Raw genomic sequence first — 17,572 nt, 5'->3', positions numbered from 1 at the left:
GTAATTAAAATAACTTGACAAATGTTTGTAATAAGTTCAACTTTGTTCATCGTATTATGTGTGATAATATAGTATTTACAAAGAATAGAGTGAAAAATAATTTCACATTACACCACACTACTTTTGAAATAAAATAGTCAGCTGATTTCTGCCTCAGTGAGGTAGCTTGTCTTTTACACATCAGACTATGAATCTTACACAACACCAACTTGTCAGAAAGGGGAGCATCTTCTTGCTGTTGCAGATAGTCTAGTAACCCTTTGGCCCATTGAAGTGCTGATGCACAACAAATTACTGTTTCTGAAATTAGAGGAATATTTTCGTCTTTGTCTTGTCATTCACCACCTCAGATTTCCCATTTACTCGCTGAACAGTTGCACTGTCACTCAGCATTTCATGACCTGGCTCTGTGCAGTGCACTTCAACTATTCAGAAATATTTTCTTTGTCAACAATTTCACTGCCTAGAGTACGTTTCAGAACATCAGCTAATGTTGCTAATGAGCAGTCTTCTCGATCATCGGAATCACTGATTTCATTAGTTTTAGGATTAATGTTTTTTCGAGATTTGGGTATGGTTGAGTGTTTTACCTTACCTTACCTTCAAAATTTCATAAATTACATTTAGCACTATCAGTTATTTCCAAAATGTTTGAAGCTTGCTGCCCTCATCATTAATTTTTGTAGCAGATTTTCTCTGTAACTTTTCTTCGCAGTGGCAGTGACACCCTGATCCATTAGCTGATTTAAGGCTGTCACATTAGGGGGTAAATGTTTTAATATCATCATCCTGTCATCCAATTTCAGAACAAATTCATTCAGATGTGATGATGCATTGCCCAGTAACAATAAAGCCCTTGCAGGTCTGACACCTGAGACATGAAGCAGTTACGGAACCTGTTTGAAATATTATGCAGTTCATCCCTTTTTAGTAAAAATAATGAACAGGTAAATTGTACATTCGTTTTCCTCTGAAATAGCACTATTTTTTAGCTTTACCTCTGTACGAAACTTAACTTTACTTGATCCCAAATCATTAGCACAACACAACACAGTCATCCTTTTGTTACTTGATGTATAATCAGGTGCATTGTCTGGAAAACTAAAGTCTTTGCTGGTAGAAACTTTTAAAACACCCCAGTTATGTTTGTGTTTTGTATTTGCTCCATCTCTAAATTTTCTCATACAGTAAACTCCGTGAACTCATTACAAAATTCAGAAGCAACCTTATTATCTGCACTTAACTTTTCCCCTTGGGTGGCAATGTCCTGGCTACCATGATGTTTAAATCTGATTAGCCAGCTGGAAGATGGATTAAAATTTCGTTCAGTCCCCAAGGTTTCAAAGAAAAACTGGGACTTTTGGGTGCATGTTGGGCCAGATACTTGTGTGCCCTCTGCTCTTTTATGCTGAAAGCATTCCAACATGGATTTATCCAGTTCTGCATACAGAGACATTTTAATAACTTTCCACTTTGACAAACTGTTAGATGAGTCAAGAATGTAGGAAAAGATGATTACTACTTACAGTAAAGAAAATACATCAGGTTGCACACAGGCGCAATTAAAAGACGCTTACACAAAGCTTTCGGCTACGGCCTTCTTCATCAAAAGAAAAGAGAGATAGAGAGAGAGAGAGAGAGAGAGAGAGAGAGAGACACACACACACACACACACACACACACACACACACCATACACCACACCACACCACACCACACACACACACTTACAGATGAGGCAGAACTGCTAGCAAATTAAATTATTTTGTCCTTTTTTCCCCAAGTATCACAGATCATAGTTTCATCCACATTGTAAATCAGTGCCAGATTCCACATATTGTTACCGCCTTATTCAAGTTTGATTATTTCCAGTTTCTGCTATGTCATAAGCACAGCAAGTCTTCGCTATTCATACATTCTTCAGCACTAACATAAACCAAATAACTACAGTGTCCATCAGAACAATACAGTCCAGTGCATGAAGTGTTCGTGCAGCACATTGTTTACTACACTCATGTTGTAATGTGACATTATCATTCACCAGTGACCACTTGTGGCTAAAAGAAAAATTTTGTGCAGGTTAAAAAAATAGGGAAAAATCGGTCGCAAATAACCTGCAAATGGTATTATCTGTAGTTTACTATATATGTATCGAGAAGTACAGATATCCTAGCATGTTTCATTGGGTCTCTTCCACCAAGTGAGGTGGCATAATGGTTAAGACCTGGTCTCACATCCAAGAGGGCTAAGGTTCATACCTATTCTGCCAATACAATTTATGTTTTCTGTGACTTTGCTTAATTGCTTAAAGCTTGGCTAACCATATTTTTTGGGTCAGCACATAGTTTTGAAATCGTTGAAATGTCTTTAACAATTTACGGAAACATTAAAAATGTATTTATTCAGTTGTATTTTTCACTGGACATGACTCTCTTCAGAATAGGTTTGTTTGAATTACAACATAAAACTCACAATAAGGAAGATTTGCATTAATTTTAACACTAGCACGTATTTAACAGTAGATGCTGAAAGGCTATGCCTTTCTGCATAATTGAGAAAACACTCTTAACTGGAGCGATGTTCTAAACCATGTGATTTTCAACTATATGGTTCAAAAATGTATGTTCATGAAATAGGTCATCTGTATTTATGGAATCTTTAATAATTTCATTGACAACTTGTGCACACTCTAGACCAGGCAATTTCAGTTCACAAATTTATCCATTTACCAACTTTATCGAAGCTGATTCTCCTCAAGTCTAGGTATTGGGTATTAGTATTTTCTTTTAGAGTGGGTAGCAGATCTTTGGCCGAAGATGGTGTAAAACTTGAAATACACATTCTCTTTTCCCCATTGCCAAATAATGCAATGGAAAACATATACAGAGAGAATTATTGAAAAGTTACTTTACAGATGAAAACAACATGAACACGTTGCACCTTTTGTGTTGTTAAATGACTCAGTGAAAAGTTGTTGTGGAACCAGTAGCCATACCACCTAACCAACATCATTGCTTGCTCATGTTCAGCTGAGAGTGGCCTGGCATTTTTAAACAGTCTCTTATGAATCTTTAAAAATGTCCTCCCCAGTAATAAAATGCTCAAACCATGGACACTTTTGGAACACCAGACATTACCTTGGACTGTACTAAAAGACCAGGGCCGTTAGGTCTAGACTTGGACATATGATAAGCCTACTTAGCAACTACTGGTATAGTTCCTTTGGAAAATATGTGGCAGAAGTCCTACCACATTCTTCAATGAGCTTATGCTCCATCTTTAATGTCCTCACACCACTTTCTGTACTATTGTCTACAGAAGCAGATATTTCAGTCAACGTTCGTTTTTATCTTTTTAAGGTATTTATAAATATCTGTCTTCTGGGAAGGGGGAGCAGTGTGAGTGAAGCTCCTCTTTTTTCTGCTTATGGACAAAAATTATGAAGCCTGTTTGCAGTATGGCTCCTGTTAAACTCCCTACTACTGTGAATGACATTCCAGCTTTAAATATTGGTTAAATAATATATCAAAAATCTGGTCAGTGAATTCTTGAAAACGTACTTACTGATCATTCAGTTATTGTAAGATGCAAATTACATTTATGTAGTAACAAATCACTTCTTGTAGTCTGTCAGCAACACAATTAGTCATACACTCAGACAATTGTGTTGTCTGTTTTATTTAAACTCGTGGAGTTCATTAATTATTGATTATCCTTCATTCTGTGTTACCAGATGAAACAGATGTACAGAATCATCTGCTCAGAAATTCCCATATGTTTGTTAAAATACCATTGAGAGTCAGTAATCACACACGAAATGATATTGTAGAATCATTTCATACTGCTTACAGGATCGGAATGTGACACACAAGAGACCCCTGAAGTATAACAGCAGTTAGTTAATCATTCTTTAACAGTCTAGTTCTGTGAAGAACTGTGTAACATTCTCCCTCGCAGTTGGATGAGAGGTGGTGGAGGGAAGAAAACTGATTGTTATCCATATCTATTCACTGTTGACATTTCCACTCTTAACTGCTATGTACCTAGTATAGACGATTAAAATATTGTTATCCATAACTGTATATGAAGTTTATTTACTTTTTTTTTTTTTTAAGGGGTAATGCAGAGTTTTAACTTTATGCACTGCTAGAGTAACCTTTTTATTTCTGCATCATTGTTATTCTATAACCTTTGTACTATAATGCCAATTGTTACAGGTTTGTTATACTGAAACTAGTACGGCGTGACTTGATTCACACCCTGCCACTGCCTCGCCGAGTCATAGACTACTTGAATACCCCTCACTACTACAGTGAGCAGTTGCTGGAAGATGAACGCAGTTCCTCCCCCTCTGCAGACGCTCAAGTGGAACTGATTTCTTTTGTACCCCACCACGTCTCTTGAGGTTGCTGCCTTTAGTCAACGATTTGTCATGTCTCTTGCTAATGTGTTTTAATCTGTACGTGTAATTGTTATTGTTTTGTATCAAATATGAGTTGCTGTATGAGCAGCATAATGTAATTGTATTAACGTTGGCTCTTTCTTTGAAAGAGCAAATCATGCCAATACAGTAAATGTCTAGATAATAGAATTGTCACTGTGATATAACTTTTAAGAACTTCTGCTCTATGTGGAGCATTGTCAGAAGACTTAATGGTTTAGATTTGGGTATTTTCCTCTTAAATTACGTTTTCCGGTGCGTTATTTAGGACAAGACAAACAGTTGTTTTGTGTCCTAAAAGTTATGTATGTATGGTGGCTAAACATTTAAATCATTTGTGCTACATGATAGCAAATGTTTGAAAGTATTATGCGTACTTCAAAAATGTGTTAGAATGTGTTATTTTTGTACTATTAAATGTGTGTTTGATGCATGGTGAGTTTTCTCTTTGCAAAAGTGTTTGCTAAACTTTAAGTGTTTTACTTTTATTTCATGAGAAAAAGATTTTCCTGTAATATACCAAAGCCATCAGAATTCTGAGTATCAATTCAGATTCAAATATGATAACAAAATATTTATTTCTGTGTATCATTTTAAAGACATAGCTCATTTAATATTTAATTTTGGCTACAGAACAGGTTTACGTACTCTGAGAATTTGAGGGTATCTTGGTGCTACACGACAATTTTTTATTACTTTAATTCAGATATTGATTACAATTTGTCCCATACTTGCTGCCATTGGCATATTGTAAAATAGTGTATCACTATGCCTCATATGTGGTTTATTCTAAAGAGTAAGGTGTTTCAAAGTGAATTAATTAACAGTTTCTAATTTATTTCTTATGGAATAATGCTATACCATAAATAATTGCTTTCATTGCAGTTATAAACTGTTATTTCTTCGTACAAATATTGTTGAGAATATCTGGCTTACATACATGTCTTTTCAGGAAGCAATTTCCATGGTGTCTTGACTGATACATATTTCTAACTAGTTATTATCCCCCTCACTTATTTATATGTAGGAAATACAGAAACTGTATTTTCATGACTGTTCCATGAAGAAGATTCTGTTTATAAAATATGTTTTCTAAAACCTAATTTGAAGATTTTTTAGCTATACAGTTACAATTTTTTATTTCAAATATGTCTCATGACAAAGATTTTGAATCATTAGTACCTGTACCATTGTAGTAACCACAGTGCAATACCAGTCACAATTTACATTCATAATGGCTTTCCAGTTCATAGTTTCATACTGAGCCTGTTGAGGCTGCTACAGTGTTGTGATATTTTGAACTAAAGCTAAAGTTTATGTGACTTAAAATATACTGTCCAGAATTATTTTTGTTACCTTCTTTTCTATTTTGTTCTATTATTTGTGTTCAAATGAATATTCATGTTATGAAAGATAAATATTTTCTAATATGAATGAATCACTTGGTATATTAATTATACTCTTTCTTGTCCTTTATTATTTTGTACATTGTGATGTTATTTACAATATTAGGTTTAGCTCTGATTGAATGAGCTTCCAGTGGCAGAACTTCTAAACCACATTTACAATCACACTTAAAAATTGTGATATTTGGCTGCTGACAATTCTGTTTACATATTTTACAAGTCACTGTGGACTCCAGGTTAAGGGATGCTTGTTATTGTGCTGTATTTTGGATGTTTCTTATACACCTTCCTCCATTTCGCATAATTTGTTTTATATGTGATTGTTGTTCTCATTTGTAGGCTTTTTTCCGATATAAATATTGTGCTGCCATTTATAAGAGCCAGCAGTGCCTCTCCCTCTCTACACTCTTTCTTCTCTTTGTGATTTTGCCTTTGATAGTCGTAGCACTGTCCACATATTGAAGAAAAGAGAGGAGAAAACGTAAAGATGGGAACTGCCACAAAGCAGTTCCATTTGAATGCCTAATGTGGCTAATTTTCATGGTATAATGGCAGTGCACGAATAGGTTTAAAACTCTCCCCTCCCCCAACATTCTCTCTCTCTCTCTCTCTCTCTCTCTCTCTCTCTCTCTCTCTCTCTCTCTCTCTCTTTCTCTCTCTCTCCCCTCCCTCCCTCCCTCCCTCCCTCCCTCTCCAACCCCCCCCCCCCTCTTCCTCCTCCCTCTTACCATCAGAATATTGTACAAAGCTACAGGGAAAGTATGAAAATATCATTCTCAACTAGTGAATAGGCATTTTGTAAATGCACAACATGTAATCCAGAAACAAAATAACATTAGCCATCTACAGAAATTTTTGCTGTCTGAATATCTTGAGATACTTTGTTTGAAATTAACATAATTTTTAACAGTTCCAAATGCTGTTGTGAACATTTGATACAGGAGAATTCATGCCATATGTGTGCTCATTACAAGTTAGATTTTCTGTTCTACATGTATGCTGTATTTTTTTATCAAGTTGGCTACAGCAAATCAAATTCACAACTTATTGCTTTATTTCACAATCCATTCAGTTTAGACTGTGATTTTTGCATAATGGCACCAAGCCACATGACATTGTAGGAAATAAATTACTTCGTTGGATAATATAAAAGTATTTTGACACAGAACATTAAACATACTTTATTGTGAGAAGTATCAGCAAGCTTTGTACCGTATCTTTGTTTCCAATACTGCATTTGTATTCTTATGCCTGTATGGCCAACTCCTGAGATTTTAATTACACGAGAGAAGGTAGTAGACTGCTCTGTTGTGATAAAGGAATTGGCAGTTCCTGTTTCTGCTGACAATCGTGGCAAATAAAGAAAAATATTAATAGCCAACAGGTAAAGCCCGTTATTTTGCACTTTTTGTTGGAAATAAAGGAAAATAGTAATTCTACCTGTGCTGTTATGGCTGTGAAAGCCATTAACAAAATAAATTGTAAATTTACATAAGAATTCATTTTGCCTCAATGAATACAACAAAAACAAGCTGCACTTTGCCCCTTTTAATTACTTTGCTGTTACTAACACTGTGTTTTGTTGAAACAGCGGCTTCTCTTACATAATTTGGTGCTTGCTTTCAATAGCTATTGTTACATCAAACAGTTATGTCACATCTTTTCAAGATTTACCAAAAAGATACTGTTCTAATTTAACACAACTGTTTCTAATCATTATTAAGACTTTAAAATCTCTTATTAAACCATTTAAATGCACAAAATTATTTAATTGGTTAGATAAAAAAATCTACTCACCAAGCAGTGGCAGAACACACATATAAGACTGTTGTGATTGGCAAGCTTTCGGAGCCAGTGGCTCCTTCTTCAGGCAGAAGAGTTGAAAGGAAAGGAAGGAGGGTGAAGGAAAAGGACTGGAGAGGTATTGGAAAAGGGGTAGATTATGGAAAAGTCACCCAGAACTGCGGGTCAGTGGAGACTTACTGTACGGGATGAGAAGGAAAGACTGATCTTCTTTCTCATTCTCTCTTTCCCTCTCATCCCGTATGGTAAGTCTCCCCTGACCCGCAGTTCTGGGCAACTTTCCCATAATCTATACCTTTTCCAAGACCTCTCCAGTCCTTTTCCTTCACTCTTCTTCCTTCCCTTTCAACCCTTCTGCATGAAGAAGGAGCCATTGACCTCGAAAGCTTGCCAGTCACAACAGTATTTGATGTTTGTGTTCTGCTGCCCCCACTTGGTGAGTAGATTTTTTATCTATCCAGTTTAATAATTTTATCAATAATTGATTGTTTTGCTTGTTACATTTAAATGTACATACTTTCATATTGAACTTGGATCTGTTTCAGTTGGAACTGATACTTAATGCACAAGCATTCATTGTTTTTATTGTACCATTTGAAAGACGAGAATGCATAGTTTTTAGCACACAAAAATAAATTGCTTGTGCATGTTTGTTATTATAACATTCACTGTATTTTATGTTCAGTATAATCAGAGCAAACATGCTCTTTATGTATTTATATCTGCAGTAAAAGATAAGTGACTTGAAAGGACATGTGGACATATTTCCAGGTAGCAGGCATTGATGAAAAGGGGTGCTAGTGTGGAAATGAATCATAAGTATTAGTTAAAAAGTTTTGATTTTGTACTAATTTTATAGAAAAACAAAGTAATTTTGGGAGAAAAGGTTAAAGTGCAGTAAAATGAACACAGAATTTCCACCTGTGATATATTAATTAACTTTGGTAGCACAGTGAGGACATTACTGTACGCAAGCCTTGTTTTTCACAAGTACTGGTATATTTGTTTTAAAGTATATTCTCCATGTTGATTTTCATTTGACAGGAAATATCTAATAGGCAGACTATAAGCAATGGCCAGGTAACAATAAACAGAAACCAGGTTCTTAACTTGTTCAGTCTGTTCTGCAGATTATCAGTCCATCTGCTTAGCTGAGTGGTTAATGCTTGCCACCTGTGCAGCGGGCCTGGTTTCGATTCCCGGCTGACTTGGAGATTTTCTCCACTTGTGGATTGAATGTTGTGTTGTCCTCATCATCATTTCATCCTCATCTCCAGCATGCAAGTCGCCCAATGTGGCATCGACTGAAATAAGACACACTTGGTGGCTGAACTTCCCCAGATGTGGCCTCCAGGCCAGCAACTCCATACTTTTTTTCCCCAGCTTGGAGAAACAAATATTGTTTATGTAACCATATGAGATAAAGCATTGATTCAAATTTGAAGACAGAAGACAAATAGGAAAAAAGAGGTGCTCCTGTTAGTGGGAGACGAGAGAGAACAGGACAAAATATGAGATGTCCCATCAAGCATGCAACGCAGAACAATGAACAAATGTGATTTCAATGAATAGTTGAGGGAACATGCTGTATACTGTGTGGGACAAAATTCATAATATCTCACAGTGTGTGGAGAATTTGTTTGCTGTGTTATTTTGTCTTATACCAGCCTTTTTGTAATTAGCATGAAACTTCATGATGGGCCTCAAGTGACCATAGTAGTAGGTTTAGTAACATCCTGTAATTATGTGATTTTATCCTAATCTAAGACAACTAATTTGGAAATGTTTCCTTGATCCTCCATATATCACATTAATTGCTTAATGTTTTTCATACTTACTAAAGAAACAGTGTGTATACAAACTTTACATTGTACTTATTTGATCTGCATTATTTTTCTGTAATGAGTTCTATTTCTTATTACATTATGTCCCATTTGCTGCTTAGTAAACAATGTGTCAAATACTTTTGATGTGCTTTGACTCTCTTCTTTATCTCAGAATTTCTTCATTCTTTTACTGAGCATCTTCCTGCTTTCTTCTGAAATATGCTGTAGGGTACTGTAGTTTTTATTTCGTAGGGTCCCTTAACATATGTCTGAAACACTTGCAAGTATCCATTTAATCAGTCATAACTTCGGTGTATTTTTTGTATTTCCTTTTTCCATTTTATGGTTACTTTTGACTTGATAATTTAGCTGTCATTTTAGAATCTAATTTATCTGTTTCTTGCAGGGCACTCATAATTTTAGTGTTATGTTGCATAGGGTGTCCGTTATCTTCTCTAGACATCTGCATACATATTTATTTTCACCTCCTTTCATCAATTGGCATTTTGCATCATAAAATGTTCAGTAATTTTTTTAATTCTTTTCTTTTATTGTATATTTTTTGTTCCATGACAGGCATTCTGAACTATAAAATGCTTCTGTCTTTACTAATTTGGTGTAATGCTTTGTTGTTAACTCTCTTGTTGTGTACAATCATGTATGCTAGTTCCATCTAGATAGCTATTCCTTTGAAACTTCCTGGCAGATTAAAACTGTGTGCCCGACCGAGACTCAAACTCGGGACCTTTGCCTTTCGCGGGCAAGTGCTCTACAATCTGAGCTACCGAAGCACGACTCACGCCCGGTACTCACAGCTTTACTTCTGCCAGTATCCGTCTTCTACCTTCCAAACTTTACAGAAGCTCTTCTAGGTTCGCAGAAGAGCTTCTGTAAAGTTTGGAAGGTAGGAGACGGATACTGGCAGAAGTTTAGCTGTGAGTACCGGGCGTGAGTCGTGCTTCGGTAGCTCAGATGGTAGAGCACTTGCCCGCGAAAGGCAAAGGTCCCGAGTTCGAGTCTCGGTCGGGCACACAGTTTTAATCTGCCAGGAAGTTTCACATCAGCGCACACTCCGCTGCAGAGTGAAAATCTCATTCAGCTAGTCCTTTATTTGCTGTAACAATTCCCCAAGATGATTAAATTTGTCTGTTCTCTTGAAGTTTTTAAACCTCATTTCCAGATGGTTTTGTTTATTGTATTGGTATAAATGTAATCTGTCTGCTTATAAGATGGCTTTAGTTCTGTCTTTCCTGCACTTGTAAGTAGTTTTTCAATCAGGTTCTGGTTGTATACTATAATTTTCTGCTAATAATGCCAGATCACCTGTGAACATTAGACACTCTAATCTTTATTTTCAACATTTCCTCTGTTCTATCTTTGTTTATTGCGATCTACCATGTTGTTATTTCAACGTTCACTAAAAACGAAGCTTTAACTCAGTTCCACAGAGAAGTAATGGGAAATATTATAATAATGGCAAGACAGTGACCTGAACTTGTCAGCTCTTAAATGAAACATCAGAATTTCAGCTATGGTCCATCTTGGTTAATGTCTGTTAAACCCTTCTCCATTCTGATTATTATTAAATTTTGCCATCTTCCAGTATACTATTTTTAATTGCATATTCTTTTTTTACCCTTAGAGAAAAAGTCAAATATTTTAAATTTTGATTCTTCATTATTGCATGAAAAATTGATGTCCGTGAAGTGGGGAAGAAATACTTACATCCAAATTTGAAGTGTAATAAAATATCTATTTGTAGCAGCAATGTTTGTTACGGGAAGGTAAGAATTTAATTGCGTAATATGTACAACGGTTAGAAAATTTGTTTTCAGTTAAGTAAAGTGTGTCGTGCCACTTATCTTACACTGCTTTCTTCAGTTTAAAGTAACCGATTCATTTGTTATGGACTGCTGGAGACTGGTTTAGTTTTATTTGGATAAATCCCAAGGTGTCACGCCATATTTGTGTGGTTAATAAGTTGATGTTCTATCTGTATTATGATCTTTTAGCTTATGATTCATATGTGATGCAGGTCAGATTAATACAGATAATTTATTGGTGTAGCTAAAGTTTCCTATTTTACCCAAAACCAAGAACTTTTTTGTCTTATCTGCTTCGAAAATCATGATCAGAAGATTCAGCAGATCACTTGGGTTTCACTTTTTTTTTTATTTTTCAAGGAAAGAAGTGTGTGTGTGTGTGTGGGGGGGGGGGGGGGGAATTACAGATAATAAATGCTTTGTTATTCATCAGCAACTACTCAAAATTTAGTTACGACAGGACCATTTTGTAGAGACATTACATTTGTTGAAACACAAAGCTCGTGTTTGAGCAAAATTTTGTTAATAGTGTTGAGAACAGTGTCTGCATTATGTAAGGTGTTCACAGACATTTGCAGGTTCATGTTGAACAATGTACTTGTGGGTGTAGTTAACTGAAAAGAATGTAACAATATTATGAGGAAGATAGTTGCTATTCACCATAAAGCGAAGATGCTGAGTTGCAGATAGGCACAACAAAAAGATTGTCAGAAAATGAGCTTTCAGCCAACAAGGTCTTCAGTGGAGATACTACGCCTGCGCGCACTTTGTGTTTGTGTTTGTGTGTGTGTGTGTGTGTGTGTGTGTGTGTGTGTGTGTGTGAGAGAGAGAGAGAGAGAGAGAGAGAGAGAGAGAGAGAGAGAGAGAGAGAGAGAGAGAGTTCGTTGTATCTTCGACAAAGCCCTTGTTGGCCGAAAGCTAATTTTTTTAGTCTTTTTTGTTGTGCCTATCAGTGATTCAGCATCTGTCAATAAGATGAGTAGCAACTATTCTTTCATAATATTGTTACATTCATCTTGGATTTTCCATTGTTCAATTTTTAACTGAAAGGAGGATTTCCTAAAGCACCTTTCTCCCCCCCCCCCTTCCTCCTCCTCCTCCTCCTCCTCCTCCTCCTCCTCCTCCTCCTCCAGCAGTTACAAAACTGAAGTTACAGTAGAAATTGTTCATGAATGACTAGTTGAAGATTTTAATTATAATTTCTGATTATAGATACAGTTTGGTGCAAAAAGTTATGATAATCACAGATATTTAACAGAGTAAGCTGTTTGTGTATTAGTTCTGCAAGTTGTTTAAAAGAAAGTGGGGTTTTTTAATAGTTTAAATTTGCACATTGGCATGTATTTATCCATGCAAACAAATACAAGTGTAATTACCCAGTATGACCACTTGTGAATAAGGTTACTTAATAACACATTTAACTGGAGAAATTTTGTTAAAAGAGAGAGAGAAAAGTTTAAAAGAAGGTGATATTACATTCCAAATGATTTTGTTTCATGAACTGGAATGTAATATGTCAATTATTGTATTCGACTGATTTATTTCTTATTGATACACAATTCAGTTTTGAAACTGTTGTTATACCTGCCAGTTTATCAAAACAATTTCCATGTATAATATCACAGTTGGAAAAATTAGCAGGAAGTGAGTTTTCACTTTCTTAGTCACCATGGGATATTGGCAAGCTATCGTGAATACATCACCACAGATTAAACACTAGTTTTCAGGTACTATTTTTATTTGTTTCATGTGTTATCTAAGACAGTAGGATGAAAGTTGTATGAACTTTAGGCCCACATTTATTACCAACACAGTAAGCTGATCTTCAAAAGTGAAACAAACATTTTCAGTGACTACTGGTAATTGAGTTAGTGAAGAATATGAGGACAGAAAGGGAACAATAAATATTTTATTATGTTTTACAGAATCCACAAACATATACTCACTGGCTTCAAGTCTGAAGTAGCTTAAAGTAATAGTTGCAGCCCTCGAAAACTTATTTCATCAACAGTACTAGTCTTTCTGTTCTTATATTTTATATATATGTATATAACCTACTTTATTGTTTAGGTCAGCTGTATTATACTGGAATAGTTAAACAGAACTTTATAAAGTGCTGTATACCACAAAAGTAATCATCCAATTTTAATTTGTGTTACTTATAACATATGATCTTTCTGGTCTGTCATTATTCTGGTACTAACAGAACAGGGCGTTAGTTTTTGGTTTTTGTCTAGCCTAAGCAATCTGAATGCTGTTTGTGTCTTGAAATTTCTCATGAAAGTGTACAGTGTATACAACATAAATGTTTTTGTAATTGCACAGTGATGTCCAGCTTAGTTACATGCTGATGTCCCTAGCCATTGGCCATACAATGCTGGTTTCACAGCCGGTATTTACATTCTTAGCAACTTTGGGCATTAGGCTATGGCTTAAAGCACGTTAGAGTGCTGATTATTTCATCTCCTAATGCTGAAGAAATTCTCAGAGACTAGAAAGATGTCATTAGTTGATTTTCAAAATCAGTCTCAGCAAATTGAACAGTTTTTTAAGTTTGAAAGTCAACTGAAGATGTCTTTATAACCTCAAGATGTCTCCAGCTTTACAAGATGAAATTTTTAGACACTGAAACTTGCCTTAGTCCACAGCCTAATGTCCATAAATCAGAAATCACAAAAGATCCCCATCTACTGTTTATGCACAATGCAGTTTTGAGTTGTTTTAATATTGCTGTATTGTTATGCTTTATGTGTGAACAAATGATGTAATTAGAGTTTTCAGTCAATACTGTAGTATGTAGTTACAAAAACATATACTCATTGTGCCTACTATTTTATTTGTCCATACAGCTGTTGTGGATAGAAGACTGAGTCTGTAATGACATTAGCAAAATAATGAGCTTTGGAGTCATGAAACAAATGTGACCAATGGAACTTTTGGAAACACTGCAATCATTTGTTTCCACACAATACATTTTATGTTAATTCTTATGGCACTTGAGAATATTGTGTCAATTGTATGTGATTATGAATTGTGATACGGTGTTTTCATGAAATTTACATTTCTACAAGCTAAACTAGAATGATTAACCTTGAAAGAAGATGCTCATTTTTCATTATGTGTAACAGCTTTTTGTGTTATTAGGAAATGTATGTATAAATGTAAATTTGTGATATTGCATGAATGACACTGAAAAGGATATAGAATCCAGACTAGAAATAATAGAAGTAAGAAAATGGTCATGTTTTTGCACATGACAGTGGTTTATTAGGCATGGTCCTAATGGAGGTTTCACCCTATCTTCCTCCACCCTATGGAGTTTAGGCTTTTACCCACTAAGAAACGAATAATTTAATTGTGCAAGTTAAAATATACTAGTATTATTTTCCAGCATTGTGATTGAGTTCACAAGCATTTTTTAATTCATCTTCCATTTCTGTTTGTCACACTGCAGTGTTGTTGTGATTGCTTTTAATTCCATCCTGCAGCTTCACTGTTTTGGCACAGACTTTTTAACCAGTGATTCAGTGCAGAAATCCTCACATAGTGCTCATGACCTTTTTTCTTGAAGCTGTCAAAAAATAACTGGATATTTTTGAACTTTATCCATGAATTTAAGTAATTAACATTTGCACATGAACTGTAATGAACTACAAAAGATGTGATCTTTTCTTAACTAAGAGTGCCATTTTCACTTATTCCTGTAAATGTGTTCAGCACAGAGAGGAAGAGCATGACAGCGACTTAAGACTCCACCTTTTCAGCTTTGATGAATTTACTGATGAACTGCATATTTGACGTGTTACTAGTGTTGGTAATAACAGAAAGCAAAATATAGCTTTTTTTCAGTACCCTTAAACTGGAAGTTCTCCCAAATACTCTTTTCTTTTGTATAATTACCCTTCTGGTATTGAAGCATGTTACATTTCAAATTTACATAAGATGATAGTTACAAGGCTATATTACCTGTACTTATCAACTCCCAAGCTATAAAGAGAGTTTAGTTAGTTACAATATACACTTTAGTGAGTAGATTTCAAGGGCGGGAAGGGGGGGGGGGGGCAGCATCTGATTAATGTTTTAATTATCACTGTCACACTCTGTTACAAGGCATAGTTGCATTTCATTTATGTGGGTATGTGGTTTTGGTTTCTGCCTGATGAAAATTCCAGAGGTATTTCATAAAGGAACTCTGGTAATGTAGAGTTCATGGTACAATTTGACATTTTAAAATTAAGATGATAATGAGTAGAGTTAGCAGTGAACTATTATCACTCAAAAAACCTAATTCATTTCAAAATCTCATTGTACTTAATTGGTGTGTAATCACAACATAAAAAGGTGACTGAATTTTGAATTTATAAGAAGTAATTTCATGCGATCTAAGACAAACTGTGAAACAATGGACAAATCTGTGCATGAAAAGAAATATTTGGAGTATGTATTTTGTGAGTCTGACACACCAGGAGGCAATTGACTGTCAGATGAAATTTCTTGAAAAAGAAATTATGGTGGAAATATTTTGGCTTAAATTAATATTTGATAACATTTTCTATAAAATTACATAATTTAGTAATACACTACAAGTTTATACTTCTGATAGAAATAATCTCATGTGGTTTTTGTAAAACTGTTATTAGGACTGTACACCACTTGTCTCCATTCCAGGTGTTGATTCTCACAAGATGAGGAGTACAATTTGGTACAGCCACTCTGTGATACTGGTCATTTGTAAGCAGACAGGTTAAGAAAGATCACTAATGTAATGGTCTGTTCATGGCCATGCTAATTGCTACAAGAGCTTATTTCCCATTTTGTCATTACTGTCATCAAAAACTTGTATAAGAATGTATGTATGTGTGTATGTATGGAACAAAAAGTTGCAGTTCGTCCCAGTTCAGTTGTACATAATATCCTTTCAGTTTCTGTCATATGTTAACAGGGACAGTTAAATAATAATGAATCAGAATACAGCACCAGAAATACATGTGTGGAATGGCCAAGTCAGAAGTACATTCCATAAAACTTTTTTCACATGCGAAGTGATGTTTCTTGACTTCAATAATTTTCATCTGCCAGCAAATGTGATTTTATTACACTAGTGTGCTCTGTCTTGTTCATTCCAGTGGCAACCATGCTGGTCATGTGCCCACTCACGAGACATTTTATTGCCGCAGATGCAACTCTTATTAAAATAAACCAGTCTGTATTCACAATTTAATATTTAATAAAATGGAATGAATGAAACTTGTACTCTTTGCACTTTTTCCACTATCACTATTGTATTGTTGTTCCCTTCATCACATAGCAAGAGGAAAGGTAAATCATTGTGTAACTCGACTTTTATCATTTTTTATGGAAGACCTGTACAATGTGTGGCAAGTCCCTAAAACATATAAGCTTACTGGACAAAATATTAGTCACCACCTTAAAAGTGCACACTGGTGCTTCAGAGCATTGTAGATGGTGTATAACCGATACTCTTAAAACCTTCCTGCTCGTGACTAAGACATAAATTTAAGTGCATTAATTTCAATCTTCGCATTAATTTACAGAAGTTATTGTAAAAGATAAACATCGAAGGAGGAAAATGAATCAGTATTATTAAAATACTGATCTTGATGTGTCAGAGGTGTTGATGATTGTTGATCATATTGACACATTCGTTTTGTTTGGTGTAGAAAGTATTGCATTGGTTATCTTCATATAAGTCGCATCCTTACATCGTTAGAAATTAGGTTCTCATAACCAAAATTTTTCAGTATCCAAAATTTATTTGTTGTTTCTTCTGTTCTCCATTACAGAACTTTTCATTAACAATCAGACTGAGAAAATATTGTGGCAAAACTGAGACACAACTGTGTTGAACTGAGCAAAAACTGTCCCAAACTGAACTGCAATGCACATATGCTTATATTAACTTTCAACAATGGATTAGTGCTAACCTCCTAGTTAAGACATGTAGCATAATAACAATTTTATAACCCAGATAATTGTGCTATGAGGGTCATGTTAAAATTTCCTTTACCATTCAGGCTATCACAATGACAATTTTATCAGCCTTTTTTTGTGATATTAGCAAACTTCTCAAATTTAACTTACCTATTTTTTTATTTACTTTGAGCTTTAATATTTCCCACGAGAATTAGGATATTAATTTGTACAATCATCTTTCCAGTAAATACAGTTCTTCAAAATCTGGCGCCTTTATATGAAAATTACATGAATCGTGATTTTAACAATCCAGTGATGTAAGAACATCTATTATTATTTC

At 35.1% G+C, this 17,572-nt stretch overlaps 1 protein-coding gene across 6 annotated transcripts in view; it reads left to right on the top strand.

Moving 5' to 3' along the window:
* Nucleotides 1-5,878, top strand: part of LOC126365850 (uncharacterized) — an 83,561-nt gene extending 77,683 nt beyond the window's left edge. For all 6 annotated transcript variants that reach the window (XM_050008504.1, XM_050008506.1, XM_050008508.1 and 3 more), the window contains exon 7: nt 4,217-5,878. In XM_050008504.1, the coding sequence (XP_049864461.1) occupies nt 4,217-4,403 (187 nt within the window). In that variant the 3' untranslated portion in view covers nt 4,404-5,878. The remainder of the gene's footprint in view (nt 1-4,216) is intronic.
* The last annotated feature ends 11,694 nt before the right edge of the window (nt 5,879-17,572 follow it).

This window comes from Schistocerca gregaria, chromosome 4, assembly GCF_023897955.1.
Source record: "Schistocerca gregaria isolate iqSchGreg1 chromosome 4, iqSchGreg1.2, whole genome shotgun sequence".
Lineage (NCBI taxonomy): Eukaryota > Metazoa > Arthropoda > Insecta > Orthoptera > Acrididae > Schistocerca > Schistocerca gregaria.
This window is presented reverse-complemented; position numbering and strand designations above follow the sequence as displayed.